General features: G+C 44.5%; 1 protein-coding gene across 1 annotated transcript; it reads left to right on the top strand.

Moving 5' to 3' along the window:
* Nucleotides 1–6,229: 6,229 nt before the first annotated feature.
* LOC119464218 (uncharacterized) lies at nucleotides 6,230–17,896 on the top strand. Its single transcript, XM_037725106.2, has 9 exons — nucleotides 6,230–6,382; nucleotides 7,703–7,789; nucleotides 8,615–8,724; nucleotides 12,027–12,059; nucleotides 12,813–12,851; nucleotides 13,592–13,900; nucleotides 14,780–14,955; nucleotides 15,720–15,916; nucleotides 17,035–17,896. Exons 2-9 carry the CDS (start codon nucleotides 7,720–7,722, stop codon nucleotides 17,385–17,387), a joined length of 1,287 nt encoding a protein of 428 aa, XP_037581034.1. The 5' UTR covers nucleotides 6,230–6,382; nucleotides 7,703–7,719; the 3' UTR covers nucleotides 17,388–17,896.
* Nucleotides 17,897–22,122: the final 4,226 nt, after the last annotated feature.

The raw sequence follows: 22,122 nt of genomic DNA, 5'->3' as shown, positions 1-22,122 counted from the left end.
TATGCTCGAACCGATCTCGGCCGCTGAAGGAAGTGGAAAGCGTCACCTTTAGCGTCTCATGGAAGGAAACCAGGAAAAAACAAATGCGTACGGGCAATATCAAAAGCTTGAGCAGATTGAACGTCTAAATATGCATAGAAGACGCGCAGCAACTGCATGCGGACATTAATTCTAGTAAGCCAGTCCTGAAACCGCATACGTGTGGCCTTGGCATATAATTTCAACGTATCACTACTTCGTGTTTCCTGGACACAGCAGGGAAACAAGCTCACGCGTGCACCCTTCGAATAAGGAGGGCATTGAATGGAAATGAGAAGCTTGTCGGAATCGTATATCCTCGTGGCGCTCGGGTACACGCTGCGTGTTCGAAGCCATGGACCGACACGCCAACCATTGTTCCCGTTGAATGCCGTGGGCTTGTTGTCATGGTATGTTCTAACTCGCGTGTACAAACGAGAAACACAACACATGCGGTGGTCTGTGCCATTCAGTCTTATGATTTTTTTTTGTGTGTTCTAGCTTCTTTCTGAAATTTAAGGAGTCAATTGATTGAACGAACGAACGAACACGCTAGTATGGTTTTTCGTCCGAAACCCACAATGTGGTTGTAAAAAAATTTGCAGATACAACGCACTTATTGGAACTTATTTGAAGTGATGGACGTTTAGTTAATGCGGTCAATTAAATGATTTGCAACTAACGGCGACGCGTACAATTTTGCTTATGTTCATCCTATGCAATGAGTAATCTCTTGAAATGATTTTTGTTTAGCCGCCACAAAGGACACAGCTTCACCGCCGTGCAATTTTTATGTTTATGCACTGCATCGTTTACAGGCTATGCTTAACGGCAAACAGCAAATCAGGTGAATGCACAGTGTGAGACGCATGCGCAGTGATGTCACAAGAACGAAGGCGATGTGCGATGCGTGTCGAGGGAGGAATAGTGACGACAGGTCTGTGCACAAGAAAAGCACGACACGTATGAAGCAACATTTAGGTATTCTGTACCTCTTGTGTCGCCGTGGGGTATGCCCATCCTGGAGGAATTGCCAAAAACAGGCATACCCCCACCGACACATACCGAATGTGTAAACCAAAAGAAAGTAAACTAAATCAAAGGACCTGTGAAATACAATTCACTATTATATATTAACAGAACTGTGTGCTTTAGATGTGTCTGTGAGCCGACCTTGTACGTACAAGATTTATCCAGGAAGTTCTTTTTTTTTTTCGTTACGTAGAACAGAGGAGCGCATTCTTGGTCTGCATACAAGGGTTGTATAAGCAACTTCGAGGCTACTTTCATACAACCTTTTTATATATACCCACAATTATATCCACCGAGATAGCGACTGACCCAACAGCCAGCAGCCACGCTGCCACACCAAACACGGGACGGTAGGCAAAGGAAGCTTCGCTTTAATACTTGGCAAGGAAAGTGTTCGAGATGGGGGAGGGGGCTTCGAGCAAATTTTTACATCCCGGGGCGCCTTAACGAATACTCGTCTCACTATACGAGCCAGCATCGGGACACTGTCGTGGCGGCCTTTACTCGAACCCGCGACCTCACGCCTAGCCATACGACATGGACATTCAGCCACCCTGAATGGACCATCCACCGTGGGCTCCACCCCTCTTCTCTCAATCAACCCTTCCATCCTCCGCACTTGCCATCGTGTGATTATAGGTTACAGCAGTCGCGGCTTCCATCATTCCGCACAGTATTCGCAGGCGCGAACGCGGAGCTCAGTTGCCCAGTCGACACGTGTACCCGCCTTTAGCCGCAACTCGGCACGTTTCCTACTTACGAACGTGACGATTTTCATATTGTTTTTCTTTTTTTCCTGCGTCCTTAAAAGCGACGCTTCAAGGCGCGTAAACAACGTCGGCAACTCGTTCCGGGCTATCGCAGCCTCGCTCACGCCAGCAGCTGTGATGTCATCATTTTCGAGGTCGGTGAGACAGCTCTGTAAAACAGCTGTGCGCACAGTCTGCGGGTTTGAAATTGGCGCGGCCAACTTTCCGAACGCAGATTTTTTTGGGGACAACATGCAAAATGTGACGTCAGCGCCAGGCCTTCGTAGACCTTGCTTCGATCGTCCGCGAGTTGTTCGCTTTACGCTCCTTGGCCTCAACTTGGTCATGGTCAGCACGCTTGCGTCTGGGCAAACCCCCGATAAAAAGTCACGGGTATTGCCCCAGTGAGAAATGCATGCATTCGCCGATAAAACCAGCACCAATTGAACTCTCATAATGAACGTTTTTCCCTTTCCTTTGTTTCCTTTTTTCCCATGTCTTATATTTTTTGAAGTTAAGGGTGACTGAATAGGGCACGATATATTTAGGATTCGCAGTGGGAGGTAAATTTTGTTTATATGTGGAGAACGTGACGCAATTATGTTTTCGGGTAATGATAAGTTGGAATCAGCTAGCGCAAGACAGGGGTAATTGGAGATCACAGGGAGAGGCCTTCGTCCTGCAGTGGACATAAATATCGGCTGATTATGATGATGATTTCTCACCCAGAACAAGAAAACTAAACTTTGGCAAATGTATCGATTAGGAAACAACTTGCTTGCCCAGCCTTGATGCAAGAGCCATTGATGCACGAGTAGAATTGATGAATGCCCCCTTTTATGCGGGAACCTGGTGCCTTCTCAAAGTATAATACAGTGCAAATTCAGGTAATGTGCTTCAGATAGTTCATTCTTTGACGAGCCTGTTGCCTAAGCCCCGTTTCTGCATGATTCTGTGTGATGCTCTGACTAGAACATTTTGTTGACTGCATGGTACTACGGAAAGATAGAGAACAAGTTGCTATGCGTTTAGTGGCTATAAACGTATACGAGAGTTGCCTCTAAACATTACGAGAGTTTACTAATGCTCTAACGGGATTCCCGTCGCTCTTATTTGTGGATGAACAATAGGCCTCATAGTTAAGTCTTCTAAACTTCTGCATATTGGTATCACAAGGTACTGAAAATATTTCCATAAGCTTCGAAGCACTGGCTCCATAGTCACGTTACCGTAACCCGTCAAACGAGTTCACATTGACAAATTGTGGGGTCAGACGTCATTGAACAGGCACAAACACTTTCTAGAGCATATATTTGATTGTAACTTTACTGAGCTTGAATTTCTACTACCGCTGTTTCAGAAACTTACACGCCTCCCACGAGAAGCAAGGCCAACCGACAATGGTTGTTATTAACATAAAATACAGTCCCTCGGTTCCCCTTCTAAGCCTCGCACATCGTAATTTAGCTTTATTTAAGATATTATCGAGGAATACGAGACGATCTCGAGCGCTGAAACATATTTATTGTGTTATCTCATTCTCGCAATCGATGCCGTTTTCTTTAATCATGTCCCAACATACCATCTCCCAAACCTTCAACTTTGAACCTCACAAGCTTTGCTACCCCGAAATTGCGTGCAGTCAGGTGAACCCATACGTTACGCACCTGTGGCGCTGAGATTTCAGATTCCAAGAATTTCCTCTATTAAGTGCTTCTAATGACGTCCATGCATGGCGTTTCCGCGATCTCGACTGTGACACACCTTCAGGTTGCACCCCAACCTCGCCACTTTTACATATAATAAAGCAACAGACGCCATAACACTTAGCGTCAGTACACTCTGTCATTTGCCTCAACAATAGTGCCCAACACGTTCACAGCAATGGCAGACCTCTTCGTCGCTTCCATTTTTTTGTGCACTCCGCTCTCTTTTCCCGTCACTTACATAGGCACCGATCATCTCCTGTTTCTCGTACCTTGAGAGGATGAGACGAGACACCATGCATGGATGACTGCACACCTCCTCTTCGAAACGTCGCTTGCTCGGTCCGTAAAATAACAACGCTTGCCCGAAGCTGTTCCGCTGCTCTTTTCGAATGCGCCTAATCAAGAAAAGGTGTCATTCACGCTAACTAATACTCATACTTCCTCCCCATTACGTTTCGCGCCGTGTGGATCATGCTAATAAAGTTGGTATTCCGTTGTGCAAAACAGAATCATTGCTACATCATTCCGCACATCAAATGATTGGAATTGCCTTCCAAACTGGTAGTAACAATACCAGATCATGAAAATGTTGTGACTTCATTAACCAGTGCTTTGTAACATATTGTTGTATTGTGCCTCTTTATAGCTATTATTATATAATTTGAAACATTGCACTGCTTCTTTGTATTTATAGTATTTTTGTAACATGTATTCTGCCTCTTCATAACTATTATCTCATGATTAGAAACATTGTACTGCTTCTTGTATTCAAAATTTAGTTTTTCTGTATTTTATACCACTCCTCTCTGTAATGTCTGTTGACCCTGAGGGTACCATAAATAAATAAATAAATACACTGCGCTCGACTGAGATAGTTCTCACTCATGGAGTGATGAAATTTAGGCAAGATCGCTACTGATGCGTCTTCACTCCCGAAACCTTATTATCGAACCTCCGCTCCGAAAGAAATGGAAACGAGAAACAAAGAAGCAAGAAAAATAAGATGGTAATCACTGCCCGAATTCACAAAGGTGTATGTTCGTGTAAGTGTTCTTTTATATTAGCCGGCCACCTTCAGTAATGATATGCCCAGCATCATGACTGGCCTAAACTTTCTTTCTTGCGCAAGAGCTTTTTGTGAATCGGAGTGCAGAAACAAACAGATAAAATAAGCTGCAAATCTGACAATAATAGGGACGCAGGGGGCATGACGAACGTGACCTGCACTATGTGGACTATCTTATTGAAGCGTTGACGTGCCTCCATCACGCTATGTTGACGCGAGCATTTTTTATGCGAAGCTTTATAGGCTCACAAGTTTCGGTGGTGGTGGTGAAAATGGGGTAAGCGAAGGTCCTGTGTGTAGTTGATTTACTACTTCACCTTCCCTTTCCTACTACTTTTCGTTCCCTGTCGTGGTACTTTTTGTTCCCTTTCCCTCTACTTTTGCTTCCCTTTCGTGCAACTTTTCCTTCTGTTGCGTTGTACGTTTCCTTAACTCGATGCATACATTTATTTACGTTTATGTTTTATTACCGTGACATGTCGTGAACTTTACGTTACCCTGACGAAGGTCAGATACACACACGAAAAGCTTCGGTTACCCCCATTTTCTCGACAGCGGAAGGGCTGGTGATTTTTTTTTATAACAACCAATGGGTCATACTACGGCGAATTTGTTTGCACAAAAATGCTTATACCTTCTCAATGTTCAATGCTTCACGACGATGTCAAATGCATGGAGTCTCCTAAATTGTTCTAAGAACTGCAGTGATTAGGGCCACATCACTTACCATAAAACTTAGCCGTGGTTCATGCAACATTCCAAGATGGCGGCGCAGTGAACTAGCTGTTAATACATTTCCCTTCAAAATGAAGAACAAAAAATTATGCCCCGCGTAATAGCGATTGCGCCTCATAGCCGCAACCCGCGTCGCAACATTCTGTGCGCCAAGTGTCGGCACCCCCAAACGCGTCACCGAGCGTGACATCGTCGGGAGTGTTGCAAAGCGCGTACACCTATTCAAAGCACTGTAATTTCACCAGAGCTAATGCTTCCTGTAGGCGGGAAGAGCATTAGCAAGCATCGGCAGATGCTCGCTAACGCTTGCATTAGATGCTTGCACTACAGGGTGATCAAGTGCGCGAGGCGCGCATAAGAAAACTTCAAAAACGTAAAGCGTAGGTTCCCTCGGCAAGCCGGCGACGGGAAATCAAGTCGCTCGAGTGCCACGGCCACTCCAGCGACCACGTCCGAGAAGTGGTTTTTTGCCGGCGTGCGCCGCTATGAGTCAGCGGACCTCCATACGTCACGCCGCTTAGTGTGACTGCCTTGCGTTACGCCATCGGTAAATACGGGAGAAGAAAAGCCGGTGTCTTGTATAACGATTCGCGTTCGGTTTATCCGGGTTCGTTCGCTTTATCCGGGTTCTTGTCGTGTCCGTGACCTTGGCGAGTCGTCGTCTGCGCGCCTATTAGAATGACTGAGGAGGAAGAAAGAAAGAAAAGAGGGAGCTGGGAGAACGCACACCTATAGCGTGCGTATTTATATCTTAATTTTCTCGCCGTCTTTATGGCTGGGACTTCTTGGGAGTGTAAGCGCGTGCATGTGTTTGTGTGTGTGTGCGTGCGTTGGTGAGTGGACCTAGGGGCATGGCGACAGGGGGAAAGTTTTTTCGCGCTAATCCTCTCACCGTCGGCGAATAGCGACGCGCTACCGGCGCTCGCGTCGCTGGCATTGTTGACGTCACCTGGCAGTGTGCTGCTTCTCTTAACCGGCGTGCCGATGTCTCAGACTTACTTCGGGGAGTAAACAGTTCGCAACATTGATCTTCACAAAAGTACTTGGATACTTACATCGTTCTGAATAATCAGGTCTGTACACTTCTTGTGGTTTCGTCTACAGGTTGCGGAGGAAACCTTGAAGTTGAATGGCGATAGCGCTCTGTCTTTAATTGAGCCTGTAGTATATAGCGGGAAAGTTGGTTGCATTAAACTAAATTTTGATAACGAAAACGTCGCTCTTTTTCAAGCGCTGAGTGACCAGGTAGAGAAATGCTGAAGTCGCGATATATATGCATGCTGCTCGCTATGCTGATTCATGAACGCCGGATTTAACCTTCTCAGAGTTCAACACATAGCATTTACGAGAAAAGTCAGCTCAAAGAACGCTTAGCTTTACCAGTGTATGCATATTCTTGGCGCTTGCTGGGGCCACTTGCGAACATAATTTTTCTTACGTGCGTCCTTTGCACGTAGTCGACGTCCCAGAATATTTTGCATGAAGCAACATAAGTTATTTTTACAGAAAACATGTATTAAAAACTGTGAAATGTGTTATCATCAAGTGGTGATCTGCTAAACGATCCACATTGAAAAGTGTGAAAAAAATTGATCCTATAATTATTGAATGACGAAGAGTGTAAATCCTGGGCCACGTATGACGCCGCATCATTTTAGGTGCCTTGCTACTACAAAATATGCTCCTGTAGTACTTCAGTTTAACTTGAGCAAACATGTGTGCCACATGTGGTAAATTGAGACGTAGAAAAACAGCAGAGTAAAAATCTGTTACAAGGAGAGGATGAGGCAATAAGAAAAACAAGTTCGCAACTATGGAGCTTCGTGTCTGACTCCGTACTCGAGGAACTTCCAGGTCGGCTGTTCTCGTCGTCGTCGTATTTTTGCGCTTCAACTTTCCTGGAGTGATTACACCTACCTGCGACTTGTGCACTTGCCAGGTAAACGGCGCGTTCTGTTCTGAAACGCATTTAACAGAAGTCCTTTCAGGAAAACCACTTTAATTAACCACCCTGGAACCAACACGCCGTGAGTCATTAGCGTAATTCACTGAAGAACAATGGTACACCGGGGCATAATTTCTCTAAACAAAATAAGGTCATGCAAAAACGTTGAACATTTTTTCGGAAAGATCTAGTTACAATTTAATGGTCGCTCAAGTGCCTTAGAAGATACCGAGATAGCAGTATGAAACGCTGCGCTTTACGATGTTTTGTAATCGTCTGAACAACGCCGCCATCCTTTCCAGTGAAAGATTTTTTTTTTGTATAGGCTTAGCATTGCAACTACAAAAACAAACGGCCTCTTTGAAAAGTGTCGCACAGTTTGCGCTTCCTCATCTAGCAGGGCCCACACGTGCAACTGCTGAAGGTAATGTGTTTCGTTTTGTTGCAGGTTTATAAACATCGATCATGGCAAACAGAGCGATGAAAATGCTTCTGCTTATAGCAGTTGCTGCAATGGCCGTGCCATTCCTACAAGGTGAGCAACGGCGTTAGCAATAAATGACGTAAATCAGAGAGATAGCAGTGTTGCATGCAAGTCCATGGAAGAGGGTAACAATCATGGAGAGATGTAATAAACTGAGCCCCTTTGAAGCAGTTTTTGACAGGTGTGATAGAAACCGTGAGCGTGAATTGGGCGGAATGAACGAGCGACACACTAGAGATCAGCCGTACACTGCACAATTTATCGTATTCAATTTTTCTAGATAACTGGCCACGCCTTCTAGTTTTGTGGCTTGAAATGCTCAGGTAGCTTTTAAGGAACTCGTGGCGTTAGAAAGATGTCATTGTTAAACTGTACCAGGGTTCTGGTAATACTACAAGTTGCCTTCTGACACCGTTATCAGCTTTGTGTGTGTGGCGTAAATAATGTTTTACATCCTTATCGAGCAATATATGGCAGGCAAGTATCTCTATTCGGGGAAATGCAAGAACGGATTATCTACATATGTACAAACCTGGCTCTACTGCAAGACTGCAGAAAATGCTGTTGTTCTTGTCGAAATAAGGCAGTAATTTTCTTCGTTATGCAACGCAGCTTTTAGGCTAATCTTTTTCTTTACGTAATTTAAGGGGACGAGAGGAGGAGGAGAAGGTGGGGCTTATATTCCGGTTAAATTAAACGACCTGGAGGTACATGAACTGAGAGCGTTATTTTGATATCTAAGGAGGATCCAAGGGTGATATTTGCAATACCTGTTTTTTTAACGTTTAGGCTTGCATCCCCTTAATCACATGCTATTAGGAATGAACTTGCAAGTATTAAGGCGGAAAGTAATTTTCGTCTGCTTTTTTTCGTCAGGAGCACCCGCTGCCGTCAAATTTGTTGACAACATACCCATCAGCATCAAGCTTCCAGACAGCGACGAGCTTGTAAAAACGGACGTCCCCAGCCAGTCCGCCATACCCGAAGTGAGTCCTGCTACAATCTATTAGAATCTTCCACCAGCATGTTTGTTCATTAAGATATTTATTTATTATTCTTATAATAGTTATTTCTCACTTTCATGCTTGTATTGTCATGGTTCTACAAACTTGCAACTTGCAATCATAGTTCATTACAGAACGAGATTTCATAACGCGATATCGAAACGTGGTTTGCCAGCATTTTGCACAAATCAGAAGTACAGAAACAATATACAGACAAACGTTTGCTTTTTAATCACCATTTTCTTTCTGTTTATCTGAACAAGCCATATAAAAAAAAGTAAGGAAAAAGTCGATCCCCCTTTTCGCCTGTTACTTTTTTTTTCGCGACATACTGGAGCTTTCTGCAACGACTGCGGGAAGCCTATTGCACTTTGAACATTTAGATAGGCAATCTAAAGTGAGCGAAGAAGGACTACGAATTTCACAAATGTCATTCACGTACCACCTGGGCCGTTTAGTGTACTTGAAGCAGCAGACATAAAGCATGTGGTACACAGGCTTAATATGAACGTGCTTCAACGTGCGAACATTTGACAAAGTCAGAAAATCACGTTAATTTGTCTCGTCTTTTTTTTCCGTCAATTATTCCTCCTAGTGCAGAAGGTGCCTTCAGAAATCCTCAAACAACTCTTATCAAAATAAAGCTACACTGTCTATAGAGGTTTTGCTGCGAGCTGTTCGTGCAAGTGAAAGCGGATGACGTTATTAATCATATTGGCGTTTGCGTCCATTGCTGGCCTCGTGTGAGGCTGAAATGTGGGCTGAGTGGAGTCCATGCCCTCGGCATTTATACTGACAGATCACAGCAAAGAAACGTACGTTTATTAAAACATGGCCAATTGAAGAAAATGAACTTGTACCGTCCCGAGTTCGAGAAGCATTCAAAAGCGTTTGGGGGAGCGGAGCTTGTGTTCGAAGTACAAAAGCGTGGACTACATCAAGACTGGTAATTCGCTGTCTGGTCCAGCTAATCCCGCAGTGCGGCTTGGCCAGCAATCAGGAAAAGGAATTTAATCACGGCCTACGGGTCGCGTCGTACCGTGAGACGTTATTTCTAGGTTACTACACGTATATGGAGGCGAAGCATAGAACCCTTATGGCGTTACTTCTCGCCACTTTTGTTTGAACCCTCAATACACCCTAATGATGCCGATGAATGAAATGGAAAATGCATGTTACTGCGTATACGTCCTTGGCTGCAGATATTAGTTAATATATAGTACCGAGCTCGCCTTTAGACTTCTGCGCAAGTACATTTTGTAAGTTGGCATATGTCCTAGCTGCCTGTTATCAGTCGCTGAGGGCAGTTAACTGCAAAGTACAATGTTTTTCCCGTTACAAGAGAAAAAGCGCCTGGAGATAAAGACAGTACACTGGAACTCATCACCATAGGTTTACCATTGAAGCCTTGTTGGATAATCCAAACTTCACAAATCCTCCATGTAGTATACTCATATTGTAGCCTATGAAAATTCCTAAGTATTCGAGATTAAAACGAATATTCCTTATTGGAGCAAAAGGGCACAGGTATGCTAGGCCAACTCAAGCAGAGAGAAAGAAAGAGAAGCAAAGGGAAAGGCCGGGAGGTTTACCAGAAAAAGTCCGGTTTGCTACCCGGCACGGGGGGAAAAGGAAAGCGGATTTAAAGAGATAGAAAGGGAGAAAGGTGAGTATACAGAAACGGGAATCGTCGCAAAACATTGAAGCGGCACAAGGCACTATCACAGCTCTATCTTGCCACCCCGTAGACCGCAGGAAGCGAACTAACGCTCTGGCTGCCTCTAGAGCGCACGTCAGTGCCGACCACTGTCCTAGTATCTTTTGCTCTGACAGTGGTCAGCTGTGCAGTGTCCCTAACGTGGTGCACAGAACCTGCCTCTCCGTGCTACAGCACGCGCAGATGCACCGACGGTGTGAGGTACTTTCCCCATAGTCACAAGTGTCACGGGTAGGGCTGTTGGCCCATCCAAACACGAACGAATACGACTTGGCAAACGCGACATCAAGCCACAGCCGGTACAACAAAGTTTCTTCACAGCTGGGTAGCCCAAGCGCTACGTAGATCTACACGTCAGAAGCCAGATAATGGAGGCGATTGTTCGTGGAACTCGTTGATTTTCACAAGGCCAGTGTACTATCGCGTGGCATGAAGTGAAGTGTAGCTGCTGCTCCGTATCCGTCGTGTAGCTGCGCGAGCAGCCCTAGAAAGAGCTGATGTTAAAGAACACACAGAACAACAGAAAACTGTATTGACCAAATGTGAAGACGTCCACACAATACGCTTGCTAAATAACAGAGAGAGGAAGAGAGAGAAATAACTTTTATTTTAACGCCTATGTCCAGTGCTTATAGAAGGAAAAACTAACGTCCCGGATGCAGCAGTTGCCGCGCCCTCTACTCAACCAGCTCGACGGTAAGCTGGGAAGCGTATACTAACGACGACATAGCGCTAGCGCAATGAGAGAGCATTTTATCCTTAAAATTACGAATGTCGGAATAAGCGCATATGCCATCTACGCAGCCGTCTACGCAGCAGACGTTCATTCCTCGCCCCATCTAAAACTTGCTGCTGAGCTTGCAGCCGCCAGCATTAGCGGTCCTTCCTTGCACAAGGCTGCTCATGCCGGCACGGCTATGTGATCCAGTACGGACGCTCACATGCCGCAGCGCCAGCGTCTATAGACAGCCTGCTAGTCCTAGTAGACAGTTCTGCCTCCTTTAATATTTGTGCTTTCGTCTACACAATGGGAAAAACACTGCTTTAAAAATTGTAAATTTTTTAACAATATCGCTTCTTCTAGTTGTGACCTATAGACTTTTAGGGCGTTGTTTATAGTCTGTAAAAAGTCAAAACAAAGCGCGAGGTCCAGAATTTCCAGGTTGCTCTATCGATAATCTACAGACTTAGTGGAAAGGGAACTCTATACTTTCTGTAGGTCTAAGTCATTCTCTTTATATTCCCCACCCCAAGAGTAGGGTCCTTGGTTTGTAGGGTCCTTGGTTAAGCGGTCCTTGGTTAACCTTCCTACCTTTCCTTCTTCGTTTCTCTTACTCTCTCTGTAAGTCGTTCATATAGTGAAGGCTAAATGGGCAAAGCACTTGTGCTCGAGCCGACTTAATGTATGCTCAAGGAAGCCTCAAATATTTACAAGCACATTACGCGAGATTTTAAAGGCAACTAACATCCAATACAAATCCAGTAAACTGTCCTCGGCTGCGCGAATTCTGCTTGAGATAAGTTTAGTATTGTCATACCTTATTATCATTTTCTCTCTTTTGTACAGTGCCTAAAGTCAATGGAGGGAGTTACCGAGAACGTAAGTATTACCAAATAAACTCGGGCCAAGCTGTAGTTGGCTGCCCGTGTATTGCACCTAACGCTAGTGCATTCCAACAGCGGCGCATAGAAACAGCTCGGGAGCTTAGAGTTCTATCGTAAGAATCGTAAAAGTCTTGCAATCAACAAGTTTGAAAAGTTGGTAATCGTACGAAATCTTTATGCAATGTTCCACGGAAGTTCACTTAACCTGGTTTTATTCCGGTGATGCCCATTATATAGATTTTGATACGCCATTAATTCAGTCTGAAATCTGTAGACTTGTGCGTGACAAATGACTATTTACGCAAACAGTGCTGGTGCGTCTCAATATTATGCAGAAAATAACTCATTTAGGCTTTGGGAGAAGCACTCCTCAAAAAAAAACGAAACCCTGCAGAGTAAAACAATGACTGAACCGAAAATAAATAACGCGTTTTGTAGATTTTTCAGCCCCTATACACCTGAGAAATAAATTTTCGTTCAGAAGCAGTTGTATTTTGAGGTGTACAACAAATAAAGCTGCAGTATTTAAAGCAGAAATATGTATTTGGTTGTTAACGTAAGGAAGAAAGAAATAAATAAATTATCTTCTTACTTACTGATTGAACAAAGGTGTACGTTGGTAACTAAATAATATCCACTTAAATGTTTAATTAACAAATTAAATATTTTTAAAGACAACTGGCACACACATTGTGCGTATTGTGCGTAATCGTAACCCATCGTAATCGTGTCTATTCCGAATATTCAGGAACATGGCCTGGTTGCCCCAGCCGAAGCCTTTACGCAGGTAAGCCATTCGTGACGAGCAGTTGTCTTAATACTTCTTTTGGCAATGACTCCTACGTAATATTTGGAATCAAACTCAGATCAAACACCTTTCTCTGATCTAACTGTAGCAATGCGTTGCCTAGTGCAAATTAGTAGATTAATGAGACAAGCTTGTATACAATGCAGCTTCTTATCAATTATATGTAGCTCTTCCAAGACCATGAGGACTTGGCAGAAATGCCACATCTCATGGTGCACAGAACGCTTGTGCCTCGATTTGTTCGTTGCCACTCTACTGGTTACGTACTCTGCGTCACCATGCCGTCCGCATAATCCAATACTAAGAATCCTGTCCACAAACACAATTTGCTTACGTTCACATAATACATGAGTTCGTAAGAGCAGGCTTCGACCAAGAATGCAACAAAAACACATTAGTGAAAGTGGTTCCTCAGTGAAAAGCAGTGCCAACACGTGAGAACCTCGGTAAGTTGTCTTCCAGAAAGTCAGCAAATGGCACAGCGAGAGTTATTAGCTAATTACAATGTTGGGCTAGTTGATGCATGGCTGCCGAAGTTAATGGCACAAAAGGTTAGAATTTGCGTTTCCTGCCTGTTTCATCTTTCCTTCCCTAAAATTTTGCGCTACTAACTTCGACAGCTATAAGCTGAATGTTCAATCTTAAAACCTGAGGTTGGATGGGAACTTTTTCTATCAATGATTGTTGTTGTGCCAACTGGATCTTTCTTTCGCTTTCAGTGTGCCAGAATGGAGCTGGGAAGGCTTGAGTCTGAACTGAAGCCCAGCGCTCCAGAACCGGAGGACTCTTCCGAAGAAGAACCTGTAGAAGACGACGTGCCGCCTCCCCCTAAACCAGCGGCCGCAGAACCTGCACAACCTGCAGAACCTGAGACCAAGAAGGAAACGCCGCCTCCGGCCGAATCCAAGCCTCACGTCCCTGAGGCCCCGCAGATTCCGGACCTGACGAGTATCACCGACGCTTTTACCAAGGTCAAGCCCATTGACAAACACCCCACTATCCTTGCTGAAGTGGTGAAGATCTTTCAGGTGAGAAGACGGTTCATCACGGTTATTTAATGAAAGTCGAGATGTTTTTCACTCATGCAAATGAAATCCTAGCAGCGTAAGTTTTCTGTTTAGTACTTTGAAGCCACATGAGTCCTTGCATGCTTATGGTACATCCAAAAGGTCGCTTTCGGGCGTTCTACAGAACTCTCGTGTAGAACCGGATAGGTTACATTCGCCTAGTTCATTCAGTGCACCGCACTCCATCTCAGAGCGATCGGAGGCGATTTCAGCTTTGAGTTAAGCGGACAACTGAGATTGATCACGTGTCTCCGCCGATTGCTCTGGGAGCAGCTGAACGTTCGGCTTGCGCATGCGTTCTCTAATTACAATGCTGAGAGGCCTCTGCATTGCTGCAAACAGTCAGACCGCGGTGGGAATAAGTCTAATGTACTATAAAGCTTATGAAGACACGAGCAATTATAATGGCAATCAGTGTCTCCGGGGCAGTACCTGTCACGGGTGACCGCGCCTTGCCCCGTCAGCTAAGCCGTCTGGCCACGCAGCGTACCGAAGCGCACCGCCAGTAGTGGACAGTGGTATGTTGACTAGTCTTTTTGGAGTCTGTCTAGAGTCCGTCTCTGAGAGCCGCAGCTGCCTACCTAACTTGACAGCCACGGCACTGAACCCACAAGTTTCAAGAAGAACCTGCGTTGTGCACAGCCTGTATTCGCAGGGACCCGTTCGGAGTAATACCCCGACTATTTCCAATGTGTGAATATTTATCCACTACATGCGTGCACAGATCTTGATTATTTAGATCAAGCTGGTCTTCATAATGCAGTTTCTTGTTGCTGTATCTTTTGACCGCACGGTAGCCTTGAACACGCTTTACACTTGTTTTCTCATTGGCTGCCGCAGGTGATATTTGACTTCAGGCGCGTGATGAGCGACATGCAGCGAATCCTGCACGGCGACCTGCACGGCGTCCTGCGGGAGTACCCGGATAGAGCCCGGGGCCTCTTCCACATGGTCAGCACCCTGCCTAGAAGGTTCGCGCATGCACGCGGCAAGGTCGAAGAGGTCAAGGAGGAGAGGTCAGTGGCAACTATCGGCCCCCACCGTACTTCTCAAGACAGTGTTCACGGTGGTCGCTCTCGATTGCGCTAGATCCCGTGCACCACAGAGCATCGCCTAAACCAGCCCTTTTAGAATGCCAACCAAAATGCTATCGCAGCTGAGGACGATCAAGGCACTACGGCAATTCGTTAAGGACAAGAAACCTCCACAAAAGCACTAGTTGTGTCATTGTGATCCTGCGCTGTCATGCTGTGTACGTGCTCTTTATCTTTCACTGCTTTCACTCGCTGTTTCCTTATCTCTGACCTCCCCTTCCTGCAGGCTAAAAAATCGAATCTATTGTTCTAGCTATCCTTCCTGTCTCTCTCATTTTCTTTCGTCTCTCTCTCCATCGGGGCAGTCTTGTTTGATAAATCGTTATTTGTACTGATATCGTTATTGATTGACTATCGATGATCTTATTGACTCTAACGTTTCAAGACAACTGAAGTCACTTACATGAAGCATTGTATCCCTCCATGAAGTTGCTTATTGTAAAAAGTGCTCCCACGAGTGAGAGGGAGTTGTGCCACATGTTTTCAAGTTCCAAAGCACCAATATACGTGAAAAGCTTTTCCTTTTTCATTTGGCCTACACTGACGTTACGCGAAGCCTTTGTCTCCTTCACCCCCCCCCCCCCACCTCTCCGCTATTGAATTCTCACGGCTAAGTTGTACGCGTGTGACGTGTCTTTCCTGTCGTTTACGCCGCTACTCCCCCGTCGCGTCTGACGTCTGCGCAGCCAGGAGCCTGAGTACATGCAGACACTGAACGAGCTGCACAACTACCTGACATCTGCGGGCGCCTCGTCGGAAGAGCTGCCCAATGCCCTATCCCTTGTGAGCACACTGGATGCACTCAAAAGCATCGCGGGACGCCTGCAGAACCACCTGGAGGAGGGATTCATAGGCCGCAAGAGAGCCGCCGCATCTCTCTCGGGTGAGATAGATAGATAGATAGATAGATAGATAGATAGATAGATAGATAGATAGATAGATAGATAGATAGATAGATAGATAGATAGATAGATAGATAGATAGATAGATAGATAGATAGATAGATAGATAGATAGATAGATAGATAGATAGATAGATAGATAGATAGATAGATAGATAGATAGATAGATAGATAGATAGATAGATAGATAGATAGATAGATAGATATGAATTTTACTTAACTTTTTGGCAACTATGCTTTCAGTCTTTCCACAGCGTTGAATTGTTGCGCAATTGCGAAAAAATGGCCTCTCATCGGAGGGAACTACCAAACGGAACATGTTACACTGTAAATGACGTCTTGTTCTTTCACTTTTGTCTTCATGTTTTGGCGTTTGGCCAAACCGTTCGATTACTAAAATAGATCCACCTAGGTACAGCTGCATGCAGAAATGTGGTTAGTGAATTTATTTTTTATGCTTATCTTTTTGATAAGATCAGGGCGGTGGGGCCAATAAAAAGGATACCCTATGAAGTGAAGGTCAAACGCCTTTCTCCTCAGCAGACTCACATGCAGCATCGCCATGACATCCGGCGAGCATGGGCCGTTGCACCACCTACGCCTGCCAACGTCCCTACTGACAGCTTTACAAATATATATATATATATATATATATATATATATATTCTCTATCCTCTTACTGGCATTTTTCAACGTTGCTAAAGATTCCGGCAGAAAATTAGGTCGGGTGATGAAGTTAGGAAATTTGCAGGCGCACGTTCAAATCAGCTGGCGCAAGACAGGGCTAATTGGAGATCGCGGGGAGAGGCCCTCGTCCTGCAGTGGACATAAAAATAGGGCTGATGATGATGATAATGATGATGAAAGAGTCCGTATCGATTCCTTGTAACACCTCTAAGAGAACGGAAAGCGTGCGAGTGCAATGACTGCATGTGATACGTTCGAGTAAGGTGTACGGGACAGACGACGTGCAGATGTTGAGGCTGACCACTCAACCTAGTCTCAAGGTCACGCTGGGGCTTTATGGCAATACGTGGTCTTTCTACATTAAGACGCAACACCAAATCTGAGCTTTGTGCCGACTCTTCTTCTCCGTGCAGAACCCCCCAAGTCATCGTCCAAGGTCCTCGATGAAATCAAGGACATCTTCACGATTATCCCTGACACGTTCCGCGCCTACGGCCGACGGAGTAAGCTCAACGGTGGCCCGGGCATCTTCAGTCCGTCGCCCGTGAGTCCCCTGAGCCCGTGGAATCCACTGAACCCGTTGTCACCCATCAGCCCCGTGTCGGCCGTGGCCCGCCTGTCCCCAGTGAACCCGTGGGCTCCCATATCCAGGGCCCAAGTGAAGGCTGTGGACGCCGTGTCCAAGCGACTTGTCGACCTCTTCAACGCCCGGACCGGCAGCAACAAATCTTCCTGCCTCTCGGGTATTTGCAACCTGAAGCCGTGAACACAAAGACGTCATGTTTTATTCCTGTGGTCATGGCGTTATACTGCTGAACAAGAGGTTGCGACCATAACTCCCCGCCGCGGTTGTGGCGCACTGCTGTTAGTGGCAGAATGCAAAAAATAAGCAAGAAAAAAAAGAGATTTCGGTGCCCTTTTATTAGCGCCAGTTGGCCAAGTGTTTCCAGAGCACGCTGTTTCGGCGACCCTTATCAGCCTTGACATTTTCAACGTCATAACACGGTAGTACAAGTTTAAACCTAAAACATTAGTTGCAAAAATGTGCAATGAAACGATGAAAAGTTTATACAGGACTGCTTCCTTTTTGCCACTAAGAAAGCAAGTATTCAGTAGCTACATGGAGCGTCAGTAAAAGACTTGTTCAGCAAAGAGCAAACGTCATGTCCATTCGTTCACTATTGTATGTACAAGCAATTTCGCCGTGCATCCTGTCATGTCATTATAACATTGGTCTGTGATTGCCAGAGTGGCTAATAAACGTTGCCGTGTTGATTTGTGTAAATAAATGCCATCGTCCACCACAGATTCCAGGAAAGTGCTTGCGAGAATCTATTACCGGCGTATATCATCGGTGGCGACGACATGCTGAGTCTATGAACAATGTCGTCGACACGAAACCACCAACTTGTTGACTGTGGTCCTAATTACACACTGACGGTTACAGTCGATATCACGGCGTAACGCTGCATGAAATAGCACCGAAGGGCCCAAAAGTGTGCTTGCTGCACGCAACAAGTATACAGGAAAGTTACACAACCCCTATCGAAATGGCTCCCCACGCATCGCCACACACCTGTTTTTCGTGTCATCAACTGCACATTTGTACCGCATGTCTCATGAGAATAACTCGGAAATGTAAGGGGAATGTAATATATATATATATATATATATATATATATATATATATATATATGCTTGTCTTTCATTTGGTTATTACAAATATTTCACTAATTTCTCTGTATTACTTAATAAATTATTTTTCGTTTATTATTTTATTCAAGAATGACCCCGCATATGCCTTCGGCGTTAAAGCAGGGGGAGTTGCAGCACAGATATAAGTCACGCTTCATTTTGGCAACGTACTTGCTCTTCAGGCAGCTTGTTCTATTCCGCTATGCACTTTGGAAAAAAGGAATAATTGAGCAGGCACGTCCTGGGCAGGTATTCACGTATATTTAGGGTATGATCGTTACGCTTCGAAATATAAAACGGTTTGTTTAGGTAAGTTTCCTTGTCAATTCGAACCTTAGTGGAATATTTGAAAAAAAATTGCTTTAACCTTAGTTTTCTTCTGCATAAAGACAGCGATTCCCAACTCAGTTCTTGCTTCGTCATGGTAACACTCTTCGTTCTTCTATACATGTCCAGGACAACCCTGACCGCTCTGCTAGGAATAAATTCTATTTGAGAATTCAAAGTGGTTTCGGATGGATGCCATACAGGGCAGGGATACTATAATATTGGTCTTGTGCATGTTATAAGCGCATTTCGTTTTAGCTCAGGTTCGCGACACTTCAAGTTTCGCTGAACAAAGTTGAACGCCCTGCCAGCTTTGGCTAATATTTCACTGACATGTGCAATCCATGAACAATCAGCAGAAAACATAACCTCTCAATATTTGTAAACATAGACTGTGGTAACCGCGTCCTTGTTAATCCTGTAGTCATTTATGAGTGGTTTTCTTTTCTTAGTGAAGACCATATGAACGCACTTTTCCCAACGCAACCAACGGAACACACATGTTTCGTTGGTTTCAGCAGTCATATACTCTCTCCAAGTTGCTCTGAAGCTCTGTCGCGTCTTCTTAACAGGATATTTTTCGGTATACCACGCAGTCATCCGCCAATGACCATAAGGAAGAGGTAATACCTAGACTTATGCCATTAATATAAATCGAAAATAAGGTAGGTCCCACAACAGAGCCCTGTGGGACACCGCAGGTAAAATTCACATAAGAAGAATTTTTACCATGCAGTACGACACATTGGCTGCGCTGGGACAGGCAATTCTCAATCTACTTGATAACATCATGACGTATGCTTATCTGATTGAGTTCGTAAGTGAGGAGAGAGTGGGTTACTCTATCGAAAATGTTTCGAAAGTCTACAAATAAGCAATCGATCTGGCTTTCAGCATCAATTTCCGACGCCAAATCATGATGAAATTTCAGAAGTTACGTTGCGCACGACAGGCCCTTACGGAAACCATGTTGTTCTTTGAGCACGATATTGTTCTCTGCGATGTGGTTCATGATAGCCCCGTAAATAATGTGCGCCGTTACCTTACACATGACACATGTCAGTGAGATGGGCCTATAATTTTGGACCTGCTTTCTTGAATCACCGTTGTGAATTGGCACAACGTGTGCAATTTTCCAATCGTTTGCCAATTCACCAGCACCGAGTGGCTGCGTAATGATCACGAAAAGGTCAAGTGAGAATAGCGCTGCACAGTGCCTCAGCATGCAAGGGGAGACACCGTACGGGCGAACTGCTTTGGTTTCATCAAATTTTTCCACTATTTTCTTGATAGCGAGTACGCCGAGTTCCACTGGTGTCGTTAGTGGTTCATTTCGAACATTGGTCGTAACGTGTTTAATCGTGCTGGGAGAAATACAGTGTGAAAGAATTTGTTTAGGCAAGTCGCCTTTTCTTCGTCATCTGTAACAACTTGGTCATTACTTACGATTTCTTTATTACACAGACCACTTGATCCACACCAATTTAGGTACTTCCGAAAAAGCTTAGGGTTTGTTTTCAGCCTATCATTTGGAAGTAGTTTTCTCTTGCGATATTAATTTTCAGCTTGTAATCATGCGTGAATTGTGCTAATTTCTTATAGTGAGTCTTCTCTTTGTTCTCTTATACTTCGCAAAAATTCGTTTTCTTTTATTAATTTACCGTAAGGTGGCTGTCGTCACTCAAGGCTTTTTATAATATTTAAGTTTGCAAGAATGTACATTAGGTATATATTCTTTTGTAAGCTCATCCAATTTGCATTTGAATGTATTTCATAATGCATGTACATCATGTTCTTCCTCCAGGCACTAAAATCAGGTGACTATTTAAAAAGTTTGTCGTTTGTACTTTCATAATCTCCTTTATCATATAAAAATCACCAGCCATTCCCCTGTCGAGAAAATCGGGGTAAGCGAAGCTTGTCATGTGTGCATCTTACCTTCGTGAATTTCTTTCTTTGTTTCTCTCTCTCTCTCTTTCTTTATCTCTCTCTGTTTCTCTCTCTCTATCTTTCTTTCTCTCACTTTATTTTTTCTTTCTCTCTGTCTCTTTCTTTCTCTCTTTTTTTTTTTGTCCCTGGTATGTGCCATTGAGCTTGGACCCTTTCTGCACTATCACCAGGATCGGCCCACTTTTCAGCGTGACACCACCACCACCGCCGACACTTGTGAGCGGCGAAGAGTCGAGACCTCGACGTCCCATCGTGGGAGGCTTAGGCACAGCAGACTAAACTGCTGGTTCTCAATAAGTTTCTCTTCTCTCTCTCTCTCTCTCTCTGCAGAGATCCATCGCTGATATTTGGATTTACCTGTGGCAACTACAGCTGAATGATCGCTAATTTCCGGTATAATAAATAGAAAGTAGAAGTTATTAGGCTAGGTGAGCTGGAAATCAGCAAATCCAGGATATTGTCTCCGCGTGTTGGTTTGTTTACGTACTGTAATATGCCAAACGTATCTACGACCTTTTTCCTTTCAGTGTTCGCAATTCAGCGAGTACCAATGTCGCAATTCTTATCACGCCAGCACAGGTTTGGCAGATTGAAATCACCACCGATCAACATGACTTCGCCAGTCACCTCAGAGACAACTTCATATAAAGCCCGCCACGCACCCGAATCAGAGTTCGGCGCTCGATAAACCGCCCCACCAACAAAACCAGAATGTTCAGATAGCACAGTTTTACACCAGACTGCTTCAATAGCGTCATGCCAGATATCCAGAGCGCAAAAGTCTAGTGTTGAGTGAACAAGCAGAAAAACACCGCCTAGGCGGGCCTATCTGCGGTAGACCGCGTAGTCTCCCCGAAATACCTTGCTATCACTAATAGTTGGTTTGATTCAAGATTCAGTTCCCATTACCATATCTGCCTTTACTGACTCTATCAAACCGATAAGCTCGTCTACTTTGTTCGCTATGCTCCTGCAGTTAAATAATAACACAACTAGATCTTTTTGTTCTTGTTTTTTACTTTTATTTGCAGGTCACGGTTCCGAAAGTGGGACAACCTCCTCTTCTTCCTTATTCCACTGAAAAGCCCTACCATTTACGATAAACTTATCAAAACTTAGTTTACCTGTGGGCATTATAACTTTATTTTCTTTGTCGACCTTTTTAACTTTATCATATTCCCATATTTCCTTCCTGATAGCGCGCGTTTGTATTTATAATCAGGCAAGTATGAATGTATAATCAGGTAAGATATCTCTGAATATAAAAGGCGCGGGCTTGATTTCGCCCAGAAACTAAGAAATTTTAAGGAATTTTCTTGTTTATGTTTTTGTCATTCAAGAACGGCACATTCTCAGTGGCACAGTGAGGCAAGTTGGCCTCAAAGACGCTCATTGAATAGCAGCACATATGCAGTGGCACAAACCCAGCGACGCAAGTTAGCGTCAAAGAGGTTTGTAATGGTGAATGCTAGGCGGTTGCCCACAATAAGCGAGCGCGTGAAGAAGTGACAAAAGAAGAAATGTTTGCA

The sequence above is a fragment of the Dermacentor silvarum genome, chromosome 9 (genome assembly GCF_013339745.2).
Source record: "Dermacentor silvarum isolate Dsil-2018 chromosome 9, BIME_Dsil_1.4, whole genome shotgun sequence".
Classification (NCBI taxonomy): Eukaryota; Metazoa; Arthropoda; class Arachnida; order Ixodida; family Ixodidae; genus Dermacentor; species Dermacentor silvarum.
This window is presented reverse-complemented; position numbering and strand designations above follow the sequence as displayed.